Source organism: Achroia grisella, unplaced genomic scaffold, assembly GCF_030625045.1.
Source record: "Achroia grisella isolate CSIRO2021 unplaced genomic scaffold, CSIRO_AGI_Agris_v1 utg27741, whole genome shotgun sequence".
Classification (NCBI taxonomy): Eukaryota; Metazoa; Arthropoda; class Insecta; order Lepidoptera; family Pyralidae; genus Achroia; species Achroia grisella.
Window position 1 is genome coordinate 1 of NW_026712765.1, and position 21,331 is coordinate 21,331.

At 40.6% G+C, this 21,331-nt stretch overlaps 3 protein-coding genes and 1 pseudogene across 3 annotated transcripts; 2 read left to right on the top strand and 2 right to left on the bottom strand.

Moving 5' to 3' along the window:
- Window positions 1-5,483: 5,483 nt before the first annotated feature.
- Window positions 5,484-6,614, bottom strand: LOC131843084 (uncharacterized protein K02A2.6-like). Its single transcript, XM_059191680.1, has one exon. The coding sequence runs from the start codon at window positions 6,612-6,614 to the stop codon at window positions 5,484-5,486; it is 1,131 nt and encodes a 376-aa protein (XP_059047663.1).
- Window positions 6,615-6,732: 118 nt separating this feature from the next.
- Window positions 6,733-7,524, bottom strand: LOC131843085 (uncharacterized protein K02A2.6-like). The gene has a single exon (XM_059191681.1). The coding sequence runs from the start codon at window positions 7,522-7,524 to the stop codon at window positions 6,733-6,735; it is 792 nt and encodes a 263-aa protein (XP_059047664.1).
- A 4,467-nt stretch (window positions 7,525-11,991) lies between these two features.
- On the top strand, window positions 11,992-14,370 carry LOC131843086 (uncharacterized). The gene has a single exon (XM_059191682.1). It carries the CDS (start codon window positions 11,992-11,994, stop codon window positions 14,368-14,370), a length of 2,379 nt encoding a protein of 792 aa, XP_059047665.1.
- Window positions 14,371-16,284: 1,914 nt separating this feature from the next.
- LOC131843090 (uncharacterized protein K02A2.6-like) lies at window positions 16,285-20,696 on the top strand (annotated as a pseudogene).
- The last annotated feature ends 635 nt before the right edge of the window (window positions 20,697-21,331 follow it).

The following is a 21,331-nucleotide window of genomic DNA, read 5'->3' on the forward strand; positions in this document are numbered from 1 at the left end:
ATAAAAACGTAGTTAAGTATTAAATTAATTTTACTAGTTAGGAGTGTACCTGTGTACCAACTTACCACACAGACACCCCGGGTTCGATTCCCACCATTGACTATTGTTATTTACTTCTTTTGTTTTTTTTTAATTTAATATTTTAATAATTACATTAATTTATACGAAGAAAACGTAGTTAAGTAATAAATTAATTTTACTAGTTAGGAGTGTACCTGTGTAGCAACTTACCACACAGACACCCCCGGTTCGATTCCCACCATTGACTATTGTTATTTACTTCTTTTTGTTTTAATTTTTAATTTAATATTTTAATAATTAAATTAATTTATACGAGAAAAACGTAGTTAAGTATTAAATTAATTTTACTAGTTAGGAGTGTACCTGTGTACCAACTTACCACACAGACACCCCGGGTTCGATTCCCACCATTGACTTTTTTTTTGTTTTTTTTTTTAAAGTAATATTTAAAATTAACTATTTTAATAATTAAATGAATTTAATCGAAAAAAACGTTGTTTAATATTAAATAAATTTTAAGTAACATTAACTATTATAGCATGCACAAAAAAGAAAATACATTTGAAATGTTGTTGTGTTAATTATTTATAAGATCTTACTATAATTGTTAGCTGCTTTACAATTTAGAAAGTATAATAGTTAATGTAAATTAAAATTAATTTAATACGACAACTTTTTGTTCGATTAAATTCATTTAATTATTAAAATAGTTAATTTAAAATATAACATAAAGTCAAAACAAAAAAAATTCTATGGCGGGAATCGAACCTTGAGCGTCCGTTTGGTAAGTTGATTTGAAATTCAAAGGCTTATTTCTTCGAAATTACTGGTCATTTTGTAATAATACTTAGGGTTCGCATACCCTTATCGGATACTACTACTACACGGAGTTTCGTCAAAATAAAATATCTAGGTTAGGTATAATAAATTCATAATTAATAGACCGTTACGGTATCTGTATATATTCGGATCAAAACAAGTACTATGAAATAAGAACGAGTATATAAATTGATTAACACAAGTAATTGATTTTGAAATATATTCAGAGCCAAAAATTCTTCTTTCTTTATTTATGTACTTGTTAGATGCGACAGCGACTTTGTTTTTATATTACTATGTAATGATTTATATACCTAAAATAAATAAAATATCTGAGGTTTGGACAAAAACTCAAAAGGTAATTTATTTTGAAAAAGTATTTTGAAAATACCTATTTTGCTTTTAGTGTTATAGTACTTTAACTGTTATGTTTTAAGTAACAATGTTTAATTATAATTAATACTACTGCACCAACACTCCGATCGTGCAAAAAATTTGCTGTTTCATTATTTTTAGTTCAATTAGTGGTCTACCTAAGTCCTGGGCTAAGGGGGGAGAGCCATGACGCCCCCATGACTCCCATGACCTCCATGACGCTCCCCCCTGGATCCGCCGTTGCGTCTTCTCTTTATTCGCTCAGTAACGTTGTTACAAAAGAAAAGATTCGCGTCCAAAAAATAATAAGTATTGAGGTTTGATCGGAGTCACGTTACTCCAGACAGATTTCTATAAATATTTAGATTAGATAGACTATTATTCTTGAAATACTAGCTAGACATTATTAAGTTACTGTAGCCATAATGTAGTAGCCCAAACGTGCCAATGAGGAAGCCCTTGGCAAATGCTGCACCCTGATTGGCCCGTTTGAATTGGATCAAGAACTGCTCGTATGCCAAAAAGGTGGATTTGTATAAAATCGTGTATAAATCGCTTAATTATTATTATTACTCGTCGTGACAGGACCTAGTAGAGTCTAAAATTCCGCTTTGTTATATATATATATATATATATATATATAAATATCCCCTTGGGCACTTTGTGGCTCAGACGTGCCGTATAGGTAGTTTTTTGTTGATCCATTTTCACTTGTTGATCCGGAGGCCTTTTGTTGATCTAATGCCAGCTGACCATATATAAATGTTGATCCGTTTTGAGCCACAACTGTCACGACGAGTAATAATAATAATTACGCGATTTATACACGATTTTATACAAATCCACCTTTTTTGGCATACGAGCAGTTCTTGATCCAATTCAAACGGGCCAATCAGGGTGCAGCATTTGCCAAGGGCTTCCTCATTGGCACGTTTGGGCTACTACATTATGGCTACAGTAACTTAATAATGTCTAGCTAGTATTTCAAGAATAATAGTCTATCTAATCTAAATATTTATAGAAATCTGTCTGGAGTAACGTGACTCCAGATCAAACCTCAATACTTGTTATTTTTTGGACGGGAATCTTTTCTTTTGTAACAACGTTACTGAGCGAATAAAGAGAAGACGCAACGGCGGATCCAGGGGGGAGCGTCATGGAGGTAATGGGAGTCATGGGGGCGTCATGACTCTCCCCCCTTAGCCCAGGACTTAGGTAGACCACTAATTGAACTAAAAAATAATGAAACAGCAAATTTTTTGCACGATCGGAGTGTTGGTGCAGTAGTATTAATTATAATTAAACATTGTTACTTAAAATATAACAGTTAAAGTACTATAACACTAAAAGCAAAATAGGTATTTTCAAAATACTTTATCAAAATAAATTACCCTTTGAGTTTTTGTCCAAACCTCAGATATTTTATTTATTTTAGGTAGTATAGTATAGTATAGTATAAAACAAAGTCGCTGTCGCATCTAACAAGTACATAAATAAAGAAAGAAGACTTTTTGGCTCTGAATATATTTCAAAAATCAATTACTTGTGTTAATCAATTTATATACTCGTTCTTATTTCATAGTACTTGTTTTGATCCGAATATATACAGATACCGTAACGGTCTATTAATTATGAATTTATTATACCTAACCTAGATATTTTATTTTGACGAAACTCCGTGTAGTAGTAGTATCCGATAAGGGTATGCGAACCCTAAGTATTATTTCAAAATGACCAGTAATTTCGAAGAAATAAGCCTTTGAATTTCAAATCAACTTACCAAACGGACGCTCAAGATTCGATTCCCGCCATAGAATTTTTTTTATTATTTTTTTTTTGTTTTGACTTTATTTTATATTTTAAATTAACTATTTTAATAATTAAATGAATTTAATCGAACAAAAAGTTGTCAAGTATTAAATTAATTTTAATTTACATTAACTATTATACTTTCTAAATTGTAAAGCAGCTAACAATTATAGTAAGATCTTATAAATAATTAACACAACAACATTTCAAATGTATTTTCTTTATTATTACAAAATATTTTTTGTGCATGCTATAATAGTTAATGTCACTTAAAATTTATTTAATATTTAACAACGTTTTTATCGATTAAACTCATTTAATTATTAAAATAGTTAATTTTAAATATTACTTTAAAAAAAAAATAAAAAAAAAGTCAATGGTGGGAATCGAACCCGGGGTGTCTGTGTGGTAAGTTGGTACACAGGTACACTCCTAACTAGTAAAATTAATTAAATACTTAACTACGTTTTTCTCGTATAAATTGATTAAATTATTAAAATATTAAATTAAAAAAAAAACAAAAGGAAGTAAATAACAATAGTCAATGGTGGGAATCGAACCCGGGGTGTCTGTGTGGTAAGTTGGTACACAGGTACACTCCTAACTAGTAAAATTAATTTAATACTTAACTACGTTTTTCTCGTATAAATTAATTTAATTATTAAAATATTAAATTTAAAAATAACAAAAAGAAGTAAATAACAATAGTCAATGGTGGGAATCGAACCCGGGGTGTCTGTGTGGTAAGTTGGTACACAGGTACACTCCTAACTAGTAAAATTAATTTAATACTTAACTACGTTTTTCTCGTATAAATTAATTTAATTATTAAAATATTAAATTAAAAAAAATCAAAAAGAAATGAATAACAATAGTCAACGGTGGGAATCGAACCCGGGGTGTGTAAGTTGGTACATAGGCAAACTACCAACTAGGCCATTCTGCTTTTGTTCATTCTTGTGAAAAAACTAGTATACATATATATAAGTTACACGTACAATTTCAAAGGCTTATTTCTTTAAAACTACTGGCCATTCTGAAATAAAACTTTAGGGTTTGCATATGTAATGTTTGCATATAAAATATGATTAAAGGTTACCAGTGTATTTACACTTTTACTGAACAAACAGAGTTGTTTAGTACTGAAAATATTGTGTGGAAGCCATCAATTACTTTCAGTGCACTTATAGCTTTGATCTTTTCCTAATTATTATTATTAAGTTTTAAAGTGGTTGAATTTTGCGTAGAGTGTTTTTATACGTTATTTCTAATTTACCATTTATTTTAAGTTTTTTAAACTCTATTCATCGAGACCAATCTAATGAGTCTTTAGTGTATTGAATGAAAGACGGTCTATCGCTAACTGGTTTATTAAGATAAAAGTACAAGTGTATTTATTATGTACCCGCGACATAAGAAATAACCCAAATACCCGCATCAAATACTACATTTTTCTCGCCTTAAATCTTTAAATTATATACTAACTTATTTCTATAATAAACAGACATCTTAAGGAGTAATAACATGCTAATTATGACAAGTGTACTTTTACATTATATAAACATGTAACTTATAAAGTAATTTATGTCTATATGTAGTTATTATACATGTATGTATATTATAATATAACATTTTAACGCTAAAACAACATCATTTTTTTCTTGGCCGTAAGGTCATACCGTGAGTAACAGCATCAATTTGATATTTACCAATTGCTCTATCATTATCTGTGTTTGCTATCGGCTGTGCTATCGGTATGGACTGCTGCGGATCGTACTCGCTCTCTGACTGATCGATATCTTTAGAAGGGGAGACACTGGGACTGTCATTATTAGTTTGACTTAAAGGTGTAGACCAACTATCCGCTTTATTGTAATATACCATAATAGATGCATCATGCTTACGTGGCAAATCCTTTAGAACACCAGGGTCGCTATTGCTATTAGGTAGAGAATGTCTAGACTTTCTAACAATTTTACCTATAATTTGATCAATATGGCGTTTGTGTAAATGATCATCTTTTGTTTTAACAACATAAGAAACGGGGCCTGTTTTCTCTATCACAGTAGCATCCTTCCATTTAATATCTTTATTACCATAATTCCGTACTAACACCGACTCCCCAGGAAGTACTTCCCGCAAAACTCTGTCGCGACCTGTCGCCTGCCGATTTTGCCGTGCCTGAACTAAGTCTTTGTTAACCGGCCTCAATAAATCCAGTCTACCTCTCAATCTATGTCCCAACAACGCTAACGAAGGCTCCTTTTGTGTCGTACAGTGCTCCGTGTTTCGATACGTAAATAAAAATTTACATAACGCGGTATCATAGTCTTCCCGCTCCATAGTCGCCTTTCTAAGTACCTGTTTTACTAATTTTACAGCATTTTCAGCTGCTCCATTGCTAGACGGATGATATGGAGCTACTAATATACGCTTAATACCGTTCCTGTTTAAATAATTTAGATATTCTGCGGATGAAAATGGAGGTCCATTCTCACAGGTCTCACGATGGACTTTGGAAGACCGAAACGTGCAAAAATCTTACGCAAGCTGTGTATAACCGCGGCTGCTGAAGTGCTTGAAACGTTGTCCACTTCAAGCCACTTAGAATGAGCGTCAATGATAACTAAGTAATACTTATTGCGAAATGGTCCCAAGAAATCAATATTAAGGCGTTCCCAAGGTTCTGTGGGCCAGGCCCACGAATGTAAGGGCGCTGGGGGAGGTTGATCTCGCTGTGAAGCACATGCTGAACAGTCACGACACACACGTTCTATGTCCGCGTCCAGTCCCTCCCACCATAAGTAGTTTCTAGCTAATTGCTTCATTTTTACCACACCTATATGTCCAGAATGTAATTCATTCAGTACTGTTGCTCGTAAACTGCTCGGTATAACCACCCGATATCCCCAAACCAAACAGCCATGTTCTAAAAACAAACTGTCCTTTTTAGAAAAATATATTTTATCATTAACAATTTGTAAACTGTCTGGCCAACCAAATTTAACAAATCCTATAATTCTATTTAATTGTGTATCAGTTCTCGTATTTTTTTTTATCTGATTAAATGTAACTGGTAATTTATCTTCTACAAAATTCAAATAACTATAACAATCCTGCTCATAAACCTGTTTTGTATATTCTAAAGGTAAACGAGACAGCGCGTCGGCAACACAGTTTTTATTCGATGGTACAAACTCAATATCAAAATTGTACGCCGCTAACCGTACAGCATATCTTTGTAAACGACTCGCTGCTGTTTGCGGTATACCTTTATTTTTACCGAATATGTAACTGAGAGCACGGTGGTCACTACGTATAATAAAACGTCTGCCATAAATGTACTGGTGGTGCTTCGTAACACCGAAAACAATCGCCAGCGCCTCCTTATCTATTTGTGAGTAGTTACGTTCCGCTTCGTTGAGCGTACGCGAGGCACAGCTGATCGGCCGCTCGGAGCCATCGTTATACTTGTGTGGGAGTACCGCGCCCAGTCCATACGCGCTGCTGTCTACCGACAACACGAGTGGTAACTTAGCATTGTAATGCGCCAACACAGGACTTTTACTTAATGTATTTTTAATTTCCATAAATGCCTGTTCACACTGATCGCTCCAATGCCACTTGATATTTTTTTTAATAATGTATACAATGGATGCAATATATCACTAATGTTTGCACAAAATTTAGCACAAAAATTTACTAAACCTAAAAACTTTTTAGTTGCGTAACGTTTTTAGGGGTGGGCGCTGAAAATATAGCTTCTATTTTTTTATCTGTATGAAGGCCTGCCTTATCGATACGATAGCCTAGATAGGTGACACTAGATTGAAAAAACTCGCATTTAGACCAATTTACATGTAACCCGGCATCTTTTAATCTAGACAATACAGCTCTCAGATTTTTAAGATGCGTTACCCTATCTACTCCTGTCACACAAATGTCGTCTTGGAATGCTACCACTGAGGACAATCCACTCAAGATTTCTTCAATTAATTTTTGGAAATTTTCTGGTATACACTTTAAACCAAAGGGTACTCTTTTGTAAACGAAAGTCCCTATATGTGTTGTGATTGCTGTCATGGGCTGTGACTCCTCAGACAAAAGTGCCTGCTGATAGGCATGAGATAAATCTAATTTTGAATACTGCTCACCACACGCTAGGTTAGCAAATATATCTTCAATGCGCGGAAGCGGGTAGTGAAAATCTTTTAACAGTGGATTTAGAGTGATTTTGTAATCACCACATATACGGATACTACCATTTTTTTTTACAATGGGGACAATAGGTGTCCCGTAATCCGAACGTTCTACTTTATAAATAACGTCATCCCGCTGTAATCGTTCTAGTTCTCGTTCCACTGGCTCGCGTAAAGCAAGCGGCAGGGGACGCGCCTTAACAAACACGGGCGTCTTATCAGTTAAATGTAATTGTATGCAAGATTTATTATAGGTTCCCAACCCATCAGCAAATACTTCGGGAAATTCAACACGTAGCATTTTAACAATACTATTATGATTGACTTCAGCTATATTATTATGACATTCTAATGTATTTAGCTGTAAGCGTCTTATCCATGTTCGACCAAGCAACGGGGGACCGCCATTTTCGAATACAAATAGTTGCAACTTATCTGAAAATTTATCATGGATAACATTCACTAAAATATAGCCTAAGGGTTTGATTATATTACCTGTGTACGATTTTAATCTAAGAGATTGATTTATTAATGTAAGATGTGAAAACAACTTATCATAACATACCTTCGAAATCGCCGATATTTTACTACCTGTGTCAATCTCGAACTTAATTTTACAATTTTCAACCTTAACGCTGACATAATAAGGTGCATCTTTGCCACTACAAGATAAATTAAAAAAATCCAAATCAATCTCAGAGTCTGAATTAGATTCATTTAAAAAAAACTGACTTTTATCTCTTTGCGAATGCTTACACACTGACTTCAAGTGTCCTTTTTCACCACACCGATCACATCTATACATACTACTCTAAAATTTTCAAACAAGTTGTATTGCAGCTAAATCTAATTTTATAAATAAACAAATTAATCAGTCCTCTGACAAAATTAAGACCATCTGGGGAATTATAAACAAAGAAACTGGACGGTCTGAAAAAGCCTGCAATCAATTCTCATTAAATTGTGACAATAAGTTAATAACAGCAACAAAAGATATAGTTCATATTTTTCAAGATTTTTTTGCTAATATTCCAATTGATATTACATCTTCTCTAGACTCATCTCCAATTCGGGCAAAAACATTACTGGAGGCTAATGTCAGCCCTTGCTCTTTAACATTTAAATTTTCACATGTCAGCCCTTTTCATGTCATAAAAATATTCAAACAGTTAAATTTAAAAAATACGGAAGATCTCTGGGACATGTCAGTTAAAGTAGTTAGTTCATTCATAGATATTGTTGCTCCTTATCTAGCTACTATTTTCAATAAATGTGTTGATAATGGCGTGTTTCCTCAATTAATGAAATTTAGCAAATTAATTCCACTCTTTAAATCTGGAGATAGATTTGAGCTAGGCAACTATAGACCAATTTCTATTTTGCCAGTTCTAAGTAAAGTATTTGAAAAGATTATGTTTAACCAAATGTTAAAATACTTCAGGGATAACGGACTGCTTCACAGTCAGCAATATGGTTTCACTGCCGGCAAGTCTACTACTGATGCAGGTGTGGCGCTTATTACACATATATTCGAATCATGGGAAAAATCACAGGATGCTCTCGGCGCTTTTTTGTGACTTGTCGAAGGCGTTTGATTGCGTAGATCATGAAACACTTTTGTACAAGCTCAAACACTATGGTATTAGAGATAATGACCTAAGTCTAATGAAAACTTATCTAGAGGATAGAGTGCAAACTGTAGATATTGATGGTGTAAAGTCTAAGGGAACTAATATAAAAATGGGCGTTCCTCAAGGTTCAATATTAGGCCCATTTCTCTTTTTAATTTATATAAATGACCTTCCCTACATGGTAGAGAAAGTTGCAGACATAGTGTTATTTGCGGATGATACTTCGTTAGTGTTTAAAATTGGTCGCCAATGTAATCAATTAGACGATGTAAATTATGCTATCTCTGCTATACTAAATTGGTTCACATGTAATAATCTATTACTGAACTCCAACAAAACTAAGTGCATTAAATTCACGCTGCCTAATGTAAAACAAGTAAATACGCAGCTATTGCTTAATGATGAAATAGTAAATTTTGTTAATGATACAGTTTTTTTAGGAATAACAGTGGACTCGAAGTTACAATGGGGGCCCCATATTTCAAAATTAGCCAGTAGACTTAGTTCTGCTGCTTATGCAATTAGAAGGATAAGGCAATTAACAGACGTGGCGACGGCAAAACTTGTATATTTTAGTTATTTCCATAGCATTATGTCATATGGCATACTGCTATGGGGTAAAGCTGCCGATATAAATACTATATTTATTTTACAAAAGAGAGCCATACGTTCTATTTATGGTATGGGTTCTAGAGAGTCATTACGTCAATGCTTTAAACAATCAAATATCCTCACCGTTGCCTCACAGTACATTTATGAAAATATTATGTATACAAGGAAAAACTTAGATAGTTTCAAGAAACTTAAAGACTGTACAAGTAGAAACTTACGCAATAAAAATAAGCTAATTTTACCGAAATGCCGTCTACACAAAGTTAGTAATTCATTTTATGGTAATTGCGTAAGATTCTATAATAAACTGCCAGAGTCTACGCTAAATCTTACAGAGAGGCAATTCAAATCTTATATTAAACAAATGTTATGTAAAAAAGCCTATTATAAGATAGATGAATTTATAGATGATAGCAATATATAGCAAGAATAAGTTTATTTGCGGACAACGTTATAATTTTAATTTTCATACTGCTTTCTTGATATATGATAGCGTAGCGGCTTTTGTATTGATTGCCGCATGCATCCTTATGTAAAGTGCGAATACTGTAACTACCATATAGTAATTTTTGTAGCTGTGACGTGGTCGTGTGGAATGAGTAGTCATGCTCACTAAAATGTCCAGACATGTGGCGGCGTGGTGGGCCGGGTCAATGGGCTCCCTAAAATATGGTCGAGCGCAGTGATGGCTGGCTCATCCGTCATACTCGTGAACGAGTGCTGCTTGTAGGGACTGGTCTGCTCTTATCACTACGACTGATTTAATCTTATTGCATGATTATATTTGACCCAAAAAATTAGTGCTTGTTGGTGGTTTGTATTCACACGTTTCGACTTGTAAATGTAAACTTACAAGGATTATTTAAAAGAGCAACACACAAGTTTCTTGCTCGTTCTTCTTGTGATGAGACAGCTTTCCGAACGAGTGGTAGATAAAAAACAAATTGTTATGACTATTCAAAAGTGCTTAAATTAAGTTTTTTTTAATAAATGATTTTCTATTTCTACTACGACGGATCCTCAGGATCGAATGGCGGGCAAGGCTAATGAGCCCGTCAGCCGGCCTGAGGACCGTCGAGGCTGTCCGTCCCATCCTCAAATGATGGATGGATAGGTGATGGCCACTGACGTACCGCATGACACAGATATTGTCCGAACACGGTTGCTTCGGGCGCTATCTGTGTCATGTGGCGAGGAAGGAGCCGACGACCGGCTGCCACGAGTGCGGAGGTGTGGAGGACACGGCGCAACACACGCTGGAAATATGTCCAGCGTTCGAGAGTGAGCGCCGTGTCCTCACACGAATAGTGGGGGACGATCTCTCGCTGCCGAATTTAGTTCGGAGGATGATCAGTAGCGAGAGATCGTGGCTGGCGGTGAGCTCCTTCTGCGAGGAAGTTATCTCGCGGAAGGAGGCGGCGGAAAGGGAGCGGGAGTCAGCTCGTCCCGCTTCCCTCCGCCGCAGAAGAGCCAGGCCTAGAGGTGGGGACGTATCCAACTCCGCCCCCCTCTATCCCCCACTGGGGCCGGGGTGACTGCCTTGAGGGAGGCAGTCCCCCAATCCAAAGGCCCCGGAGGTGTGCGCGTGTACCCACACGCCTCCACAATGGAGTAGGGCGAAATAGGTCGCCCTAACCGTAACGAGATGGGGCCTGCCCTACAACATCTACAGGGCGGGCCGTCGCCGTCGGAGCTGGGGTGGAAATGCACATGCGAATCCCCTGGCTCCGGCATAGGCGCTTGTAGGTACACCGTGTGGTTTTTGGTGAGTACAAATCTCACACACCGCCCCGCCCTCCCTCCGGCGGGGTGACGGTCTTTTAAAGATTTTCCACACGTTAAAAGAAAAAAGAGTTTAATGGGGCGTGTGGTCGGGCAACCTCCTAGTATGGGCCTGCCATTGGGAGACTTCCCCATCCTCGTGGATACGTCCGCGGGGAACGGTGGCCGAGCAATGGTTTGGTTCTGGTACGCCCCGGGCGGGATAGTAGACGTTCCTTCGGGATACTGCTACTATGTCGGCCAGTAGCCCGGCGAGTAGGGGGTGGGCGCTGTTTAACGGCGCCCGTCCAATTATGGTGGCGTGCCACCTAGGCCGATTTCGGCGAGAGGGCGATGCGAGCGGCTAGGACAAGTCCTGACCCCAACCGGGACCCGTCCAGGCCGTGAGCGAAGCATTCGTAAACTTGCACTGGGTGTGATGACAGGAGGTCGTCCGCCCAGTGTGAGAGCGGGGGCCCTGGGTTCGCCCGGGGCTGCGAGGAGACAACCTCTATAAAAAACCTCTGGCGGTCGGCGCGGCTGTCGACGAGGAGGACGTCGTCCGGGCGAGATTAGGTTAGGATATGAGAACTAGCCGAGTCTTCTTTTATTTTCTCTTCGTTTTATATTTTGTTCTTTTTGTTGTTTTGTTTTGTCTGTTCTTTTCTGTCCTTTCTTCTTTTCTATAGTTTTATTTTGTTCTTCGTTTTCCTTTTCTATTTTGTATGCGGGACCTGACCCGGGTAAAAAAGGAAACAGATGAAATGGCCGACAGGAACAACAAAATACTCCAGGGAGGTACCACCCGTAAATCGGGTGGAGAATCCTCCACCGTCGCACCGGGTAAGCCGGGGGCGGTCAGCCCCGTGTATCTGGAGGGGGCAACTGAGGCCAGAGGAGTGGGAGTGAAGGGAAGAGGAGAGATGAAAGTGGTGATGATGAGGGACGTGGAGTTAGATCGGAGGAGTCGAAGTGAGTGTGACGAGGCGGAGTACTACATGGAGCGCTCTGACTCGTCACTCTCACTATACTCAGAGGACGGCGCTGCGGTAGGAAGCGAGCCCAGCACATCTCGGGCTTCGCTGCGCAAACGGAGAATGATTGAGGTGGAAGTTTACCCGGATATGACATTCGATGAGGAGGTGGAGGTCGTGGAAGTGGTCGCGACCCCAAAGCCAAGGCCTAAACAAAGGCCACCACCGAAAGACCTGGATTTGGAACAGGCGAAGGCCGAATTGGCCGCCGCCACTCGAAGGGAATTGGAAACGGAGGCAGCAACCGTAGTGAAGAAGGCGAGTGCTCCGAAACCGCCGGCGCGCCCTACCACCCGCAGACCCTCAGCTGAGGATGCGCAGCGCGCCGACGTGTTGGTATCGGATATACAGGAGAGTGCCCTCAAGGTATTAGATGCCGTGAGGAAATCCGGCCACTTGAAGGGCACAGTGGTGAAAGAAATTAAGGACGCCGTCGCTTCCATCCGCGCGGCGTCTGAATCGCTGGAAGGGAGGACCTCGTCAACGGAGTGCGCAGCATTGCGTCGTGAGAACTCTCGGTTGGCACGCGACATGGCAGACATGCGCGAACTAATGACGGGCATCAGGGAGGAATCCGCGAAATATTACATAGAATTAAGGGACCTCAAAAAGAAAACCATGGGGTCCACCGGCCAGGACGCGAGCGAGCTGGCGATACTTAAGGCCGAGAGGGAGGAGTGGCAGCGGGAGATTGTTGCGACCCGGAATTCCTATCAGGAATTACTGCAAAGGAGTACGGAGGACCGTATGGCGCTCACTACGCTGCAGACGGAACTGGCTACAGCCAAAGCTGCACTGGCGAAACCGCCGGACAGTGCGGCAATGGATGTGGCCTCCGACAGTCAAGGTGCTGAACCGTGTGTACCACCGGTGATCACCGAGACTGTCGAAGCTAGGATTGTCCGTCAAATCGGGGATATCTTTAATGCCCGATTTGAGAAAATTGAGGAACTCGTGGGCAGGCAGAACACCTCGCCGCCCAAACGGGCCACGGCTGCACCCCGAACACCTGGGGCGGTCAAAAAGGGAGGGACAGCGGCTCCAATAGCCAGCACAAGTGGGGCAGTAGTGAGCGCTTCTCAGCCGCCGCCTGCGACCAAGGAAAAGTGGACGACGGTCGTCCGCCGTGGAAAGAGCGCCAAAACGGCGAGGAGCCAGGAGTCGGCTCCAGCTATACAGGCGCCTACTGGTGGGGGTAAACCAACCCAAAAGCAGGCTACAACAGAGGCCCAGAATGAGGCCACCAAAAGGGTTAAGGCACGGAAGAGACAATTCCGTCCTCCGCGATCCTCGGCGATAGTGCTGACGCTGCAGCCAGGAGCCGCGGAGGCGGGATCAAGCTACACCTCGGTGCTCCGAGAGGCCCAACAGAAGATCCAGTTGGACGCCCTCGGAATCACCGAGCTGGGCTTCAGGCTGGCTATAACAGGGTCCCGTATACTAGAAGTACCGGGACCAGTAGAGGAAAGCGGCGGGAAGGCAGACGCCCTCGCCGCTAAACTGTCGGAGGTGCTCCCGGCAGATGTAGTTGCCGTCACCAGGCCGGTCAAGTCCGCGGAGTTCCGCGTCTTGGACCTGGACGACGCCACAACAGTAGCAGACGTGGTGGCAGCCGTAGCGCGTGAGGGAGACTGCGCCGAGGCCTCCGTAAAAACGGGGGAAATCCGGCGCTCTCCCTCCGGGAGTGGCTCCGTCTGGGTCCGAGGCCCAATAGGGGCAGTGAAGAAGCTGGTGGACGCCGGCAAACTTCGAGTAGGGTGGACTATGGCACGGGTGCGGTCTTTGGATCCCCGGCCGATGCGGTGTTACCGCTGTTTGCTCACGGGTCACGTGGGCCAGCGGTGCACCGCCAAGGAGAACCGCGGCGGAGCCTGCTTCCGCTGCGGACAAGACGGCCACAAGGCCGCATCGTGCACCGCCCCTTCGCCGCATTGCCCGTATTGTGCGGCGGCGAAGAGGAAGGCGGACCACAAGATTGGGAGCACCAAAGGGTGCCGTCCGCCCAAACAGGCGGTGAGAGTGGAGGAGATGGATGCTGAGGAGCAGCGTCCGTCACCTCCCACCACGGGCCTCGCGGCAGCTGATGCGGGGGCGTCAGCTGTCACCTAAGGCGGGATGAGGCCAGGAGTAGGCGCGCGTGGTGTCCGCGCGCGCCACTCAGGAGTTGGGCTGAAGAGCCCGCGCTGCCGGGGTTTACGGTTGAATGTCTCGATCCCGTAACCCTGGCAACAAAGCGCTCGGAGGACACCAAGGGGTTTTAGCTGGTAGGAGTCCGGCAGTATTCCCCAGGGCGGATCTCCTTGATGGATTTCTCCTTGTAAAAAAAAGAGGAAAAAAGGATATGAGAACTAGCCAAGTCAGACCTTAGGCTACAATATATTATCCTAAGTTATAAGAAGAAATGATATTTTATGTTGTTATAAAAACATTTTAGGACAGACCATTGAACTCGGCTATCATTTCACATTTATGTTTTTGACGGGATATCATTACTTTTTGTAGATAAATTATTAATAGGTACTTATTTATAACTAAATTAATACCAAATTATTTTTGATAAACTAGCATTTTCATACGTTTATGGGGTATAATTGTCTTTTTTTTATTTTCTATATTTTCTTGTACCTTTGAAATGTTCGAGCCCATTCAGTATCAGCAATTTTTGGCCAAATAGGGGCGGTACAAAGTGCGTAGATGGTTGTACTCTACAATAGAGCTCTTGTGACTTGGATCTAAATTGTTAAGATGTACTTACTCCATCTAATGTTTTAACACTGGAGAGTCCAACGTAAGCCTGCTCTTTATTAAATATATAGGAGCCTATGTTGAGAAGAGGACTGTCAAGACTAAGGCCTTGGAATTTGTGGTTAGTAATAGCATATGTTAACCAAATACGGAATTGTTCTCTTTCAACATATACATTATTTAATATCTGAAACTTGGTATTGACTCGTTCTAGTTCGTAAAGTCGATTATGTAACAAATTGACTGTTATCTATTGAATTCTCATGAAAAACAATTTGTTACCAATGAGTTCTCATTCTCGAGTTAACTATACATACCTACTTATAACTATACTAAAATTGTTACTAATTTTTTATTTAAACTATTGTCTATACCATACGTATATATTACTAAAAGAATGTAATAATAATATAACCATAAATATGTAAGTACAATTTAAGAAAACTATGAATTTCGTAGCATAAATCGCAACCTTATAGGTTAGATATCGAGAGACAACAGAACATTGAGACGGCGCTCGCGCTTATGAGGATCGGATCGCTCGGAAAGGTTAACGTCAACGTTTTATCGCACCGCTCCCACACGGCCGCGCGCCCTATATCGAAATGCCTATTAATTAATAATTATTTATAAAAATAATGATTTTACACTATCGATGTGCGCTAAATATTGAAACAATAATTAATACCAAATCTCAGTTAATAACGTAATAAATACGAAATTCGACTATACTCCTAGTTATAAGTACGAGTATATTTTAGACAGAATCTAAATTATAGCAACTAGTGTTTACCGCTCAATGCAATATTTGAAATTTGCTAGTTACCGACATTGATGGGGGTTAACGTAAATTGGTCGAGATCACCGTTTTCATACAATATTACTTGCGTCCAGTACAAGATGACCTATTTGGTAGCAAGGGATCAACGTTAATTGGTAACTATCGACGTTTTCATACAATATTACTTAACGTCCAGTACAAAATGACCTATTTGGTAGCCAGGGATCAACCTTAATTGGTAATAACGACGTTTTCATACAATATTACTATAGGTCCAGTATAAGATGATCTACCTGGTAGCCAGGGTTGGATCAAAGTTAATTGGTGGCTATCGACGTTTTTATACAATATTACTTACCGTCCAGTACAAGATGAGCTACTTGGTAGCCAGGGATCAACGTTAATTGGTGGCTGTTATGTATGTATATGTGTGCGTGCTGCGCCACGCACTTATAATACTGTTTCAAGGACAATATAAGTCAGTGCGTTAACAGCAGCCTTGCGTTTCACTTGTCCCTGTCCGCATATATATTAATGGCGACGAGGCTTACTCATTTACAATAGAAAAAAAAACAAAATGGCGTTAAATTTCGGTCTGCTTTCTAATTTCGATCACAAGGAGCACACTTGGAAGACCTTTAAAGGAAGGATTACACAGTGGTTCATCGCAAATGAGATCGACGCGGTGAGAGATCCAACAGGAGTGAAACGGCGTGCTATATTACTTAGCGCACTCGCAGACGGGACTTACAAGCTTGCTGCCGACCTCGCGTTACCAAAAGCACTAGAGGAGGTGCCATATGAAGATATCGTAGCCCTATTGGATACGCATTTCATACCGAAACAAGTTGGGTTTGGAGAGCGGCATAAGTTTTATGCATCTACGCAGTTACCAAGCGAATCTGCGTCGCAGTGGGCTGCGCGACTACGCGGTCTCACGGCTCATTGTAGTTTTAGCAACATAGAAGAAGCGTTACGGGACCGATTTATAATGGGAATGCTGCCGGGTGCGGAAAAAGAAAAACTTTACGTGCAAGACTTAGCTGGACTAACGCTAGTAAAGGCGGTGGAGCTAGTGGAAAACCTACGGTGTGCTCGTACCGCCGCTGCTGCCAGCTCAGCCGTTACGGTTACGACGGAACAGGAATTGTACAAAATCGACAAAGGAAGGTCACGAAACTTCAAGAAAAGTGGAGATAAGTGCAGTGTTTGTGGCTATACGAGTCATAAAACCGCGGAGTGTCGTTTTAGCAAAACGCCACTCCGCCTGTAAAAAGTGTAACGTAAAAGGTCATTTACGTAGGATGTGTAAATCGGTGAAACACCTGGCAATGGACGAGGTAAACGAGGGCGATGATGGTGAGTTGCACATAAATTCGATTCATAATATAAGATCCGTGAAAGGTGAGCCATTGGTTGAGTCGGTGTGTGTCAATGGAACAAAATTGCCATTTGAAATAGATAGTGGGTCGGCGGTGTCTGTTATTTCAGATAAAACTTACTATCGGTATTTCTCTAATGTGCCATTATCTAGTAGTAATAAAAAATTAATAGGCTATTCGGGTGAGATACTTAGGTGCGTAGGACTAGTGAATATCACTCTTGAGTGGAGGGGACGCTCAATCGATCTGCAGCTGTATGTAGTCTGCAATGGCGGCCCGTCTTTACTCGGGCGTGATTTTATAGCTAAATTTCAATTATAGTTAGCGCCAGTGTACACGTGTAAGACTGCAAACAATGAAATCGAGTCTTTACATACACTTTACCCGGATACATTTTCTGATAAATTAGGACGGTTCAATAAATATACGGTAAAATTAACGTTAAAAGAAGACGCAAAACCGGTATTTTTCAAGCCGCGTCCTATGCCGTTCGCGCTTAAGGATAAAGTAGATAAGGAGATAGATCGTCTGGTAGGATTAGGAGTATTACGGCCGGTAGAACATGCGGAGTATGCGTCCCTAATCGTACCCGTATTAAAACGAGACGGGTCAGTCCGTCTGTGCGTCGACTATTCCGTTAGTATAAATAAACAATTAGTTATTGAACAGTACCCTTTACCAACTATTAACGAGCTATTTTCGAAACTTCATGGTGGTGAACAGTTCACAAAATTGGACCTTTCAATGGCGTACAACCAAATTATGTTAAATGAGGACTCACAAAAGTATACTTGCATAAATACACACCGCGGTATATTTGCCTATACTAGATTAGTCTTTGGATTATCGTGCGCACCCGCCATATTCCAGCGAGCTATGGAAAATTTGTTATCAGGATTGAATGGAGTCCTTTGTCTACTCGACGATGTCCTGGTAACGGGCCAGGACCGTACTGAACACCTGCAACGGCTGCATCAAGTTTTACGCCGACTGCAAGACGCAGGCGGTTAGTGTTACAAAAAGAGAAATGTGAATATTTTAAAGATGAGATTAGTTATCTAGGGTATGTAATAAATAAAAATGGATTAAAAAAATCTACGGATAAAGTCGAGGCTATTATACGATCCCCAGTACCCACGAACGTAAGTCAACTGCAGTCCTTTCTGGGATTAGTAAATTATTATAGATGTTTTGTGCCAAATGCATCAACAATTCTTAGTCCATTATATGAGTTGTTAAAAAAGACTACTAAATGGAGATGGTCAAAATTAGAGAATGAGGCGTTTAATAAAATAAAAAAAATATTAACGTCAGATGAAGTTCTCGCCCACTATAATCCAATCGCAAAAATAATATTGACAGTTGACGCATCCCCTAGCGGGTTGGGAGCGATATTATCTCAAGTAGGTAGCGAACAGAACGAAAAACCGGTCGCCTACGCATCGCGTACGTTGAATAATGCTGAGAAACGATATTCGCAAATTCACAAAGAGGCGACAGCAATAATATTTGGCGTGCGGCGTTTTCATCAGTATTTGTATGGTAGGTCAGTACCCTTCATTCTTCGTACGGATCACAAGCCTTTGTTATCTATTTTTGGTCAAAATAAAGGCATTCCAGAAGTATCAGCGAATAGATTACAAAGGTACGCATTATTTTTAAGCGGTTATAATTACGAAATAGAATACGTAAAGAGCAAAGATAACAGCGCCGATTACTTGTCGCGGGCTAGCCTACCGCCGCCACCGCCGCCACCGCCGCCGGCGGCGGGGCGAGAAGCGGCCGCGTTGGAGGTCGGCGATCGCGCCTCATACATTCACTTCGTGACAGACGGCGCGCTGCCGGTGTCGGTGCGGGAGTTGCGCGGTGCAACTGAGAGCGACCCGGTATTACTACGGGTTGTTAATTACGTATTAAATGGATGGCCTAAGAAAATGATAGATAAAAGGTTTAAACCATTCTATTTGTGTAAAGAACAATTGGCTTACGAGAATGGTTGTTTAATGAGAGGGCACAAAGCGGTGATACCCGAATCCTTACGTCAACGTGTTCTTACAGAACTACACAGTTCACATATGGGTATCGTGAAAACGAAAGCAGAAACCCGTGCTCGTCTGTGGTTTCCGGGCATTGATAAGACCCTCGAGGAAATGATAGGTTCCTGCGACATATGTCTCCAAATGCGGCCGTCCCCACCACGAGCCACTATATCACCGTGGCCGTACCCCCCGCACCCCTTCCATAGAGTTCATTTAGATTTTCTGGGGCCGTTACACGGTCGTACATTTTTAGTCATCGTTGATGCGTATTCTAAGTGGGTAGAAGTATACGAAATGAATATGTGTACTTCAATAGCGGTTATAGAGAAATTATGCGAGTTTATGTCAAGGTTTGGATTACCCCGAACATTGGTAACGGATAATGGCACGGCTTTTTGTTCACAAGAATTTGAATATTTTTGTAAATTAAATGGAATTTCTCACGTGACGTCGCCGCCATACCACCCGGCGAGCAACGGCCAGGCCGAAAGTTACGTCAAAATTGTAAAAAAAGGTATTAAGTTAAGTATTTTGAAATCAAAAAACGCAAAAGACAGTAAAATAAATTTATTGAGATATCTGTTTGATTATCGTAATTCCATACATTCCATGACAACCACATCACCGGCACAACTAGTTTTTGGTCGTAAACTGAAAACGCGATTGGACGTACTGAATCCAGCTGTAGCGTTGCCTTCGTCGACCTCACCAGCTGCTAAGGTCAAATCGAAACAGTGTTCTCAGGTTAAAGAAAGAGGTGGGAAAAACATACCCTTATCATCCGGACAGTATGTATTGTATAAGAAATATAGTAGTATGGACAAGTTTTCATGGTGTAAAGCAATTGTGTTACAACGTTTAGGTAGGCGTTTATATTTGTTGAAGGACTGTAAGACAGCCGCAACTGTAAAACATAAAAACCAGATATGGTTGTATAAAAATGTAAATGATAGCAAACAGCTCTGGGACTGCACGGAATCGTCTCTACCTGATGTGGATTTGAGGAATGAGGAAGACATGGAATCCCAATTTACGGGTCCGACATTCAGACCATCATCCCTCAGCCCGATTGATTCCAGCGACCTAATATCTGGGGAAGGAGGAGACATGGAACAAGTAGCAAGTACTCCTCAAGTAGTTACTGCCGCTACCACAGCCACAACGCAACAGCTCCATGACGGAGCAACGGAGACGTCACCAGCGTGGGTGACGACCACTAGAGGTGTTCGCCATCCGGAACAATCAGATGATGAGGATGACTTCCAAGAGGCAGAAAGTACTCAGCAGCCAACGGAAGTGGAAGTTATTACGCCAGTCGAATCCAATCGGAGGTCAAAACGTAATCGTCCCAGGGTTGATTATAAAAAGTTGTTTTATGTATTTAATTAATAACTTTAGTTATGGGGGAGGAATTGTTATGTATGTATATGTGTGCGTGCTGCGCCACGCACTTATAATACTGTTTCAAGGACAATATAAGTCAATGCGTTAACAGCAGCCTTGCGTTTCACTTGTCCCTGTCCGCATATATATTAGTGGCAATCGACGTTTTCATAGAATTTTAGTAGTCGTCCAATGTAAGTTGAAATAGAATTAATTAAAGTGAAAAATTATAATAAAATTATAACAATTTACTAGATTCAGATTTTTTCCTTTATATTCACCTAATTTGACAGGTTTATGTGAAAGAATTTTTGACTTATGAGGGCGTCAAAAGTGGCTACAAATGGTGCGTGTAAAACTACACTCGGTACTGCTCGCCAGTTCTCTTACTTGAACTCGGCTTTGACACGCTCCCGCGTGTCTAGATATCTATTATCACAGATAATATAATATTACATACAGATACCCCATCCCATACAAGAAAATGGTTCCTTCCTAACTCGGGCTATTCTTCGGGCTATTTTATTTCGCCGCCGTAGGCGATAGATGTCGCTATATCTGAAGCAGTTCGGATTACTAGTGGGTGATTAGTAATAAAGCTTGAAAATAGATGGCAGAGAATTCGGTCTACATGACATCTGTTTTGCAAAGATACGTACATAATAGATATATAACTGTATCGAACTCCTGATTGGGTACAATCGAAAATTCAATGTAGGTATAATATTGTTCGCTGACAG

Excerpts from the sequence above, each read along its gene's own strand:
- LOC131843084 (XM_059191680.1), bottom strand. The coding sequence starts at position 6,614 with ATGGAAATTAAAAATACATTAAGTAAAAGTCCTGTGTTGGCGCATTAC.
- LOC131843085 (XM_059191681.1), bottom strand. The coding sequence starts at position 7,524 with ATGCTACGTGTTGAATTTCCCGAAGTATTTGCTGATGGGTTGGGAACC.
- LOC131843086 (XM_059191682.1), top strand. The coding sequence starts at position 11,992 with ATGGCCGACAGGAACAACAAAATACTCCAGGGAGGTACCACCCGTAAA.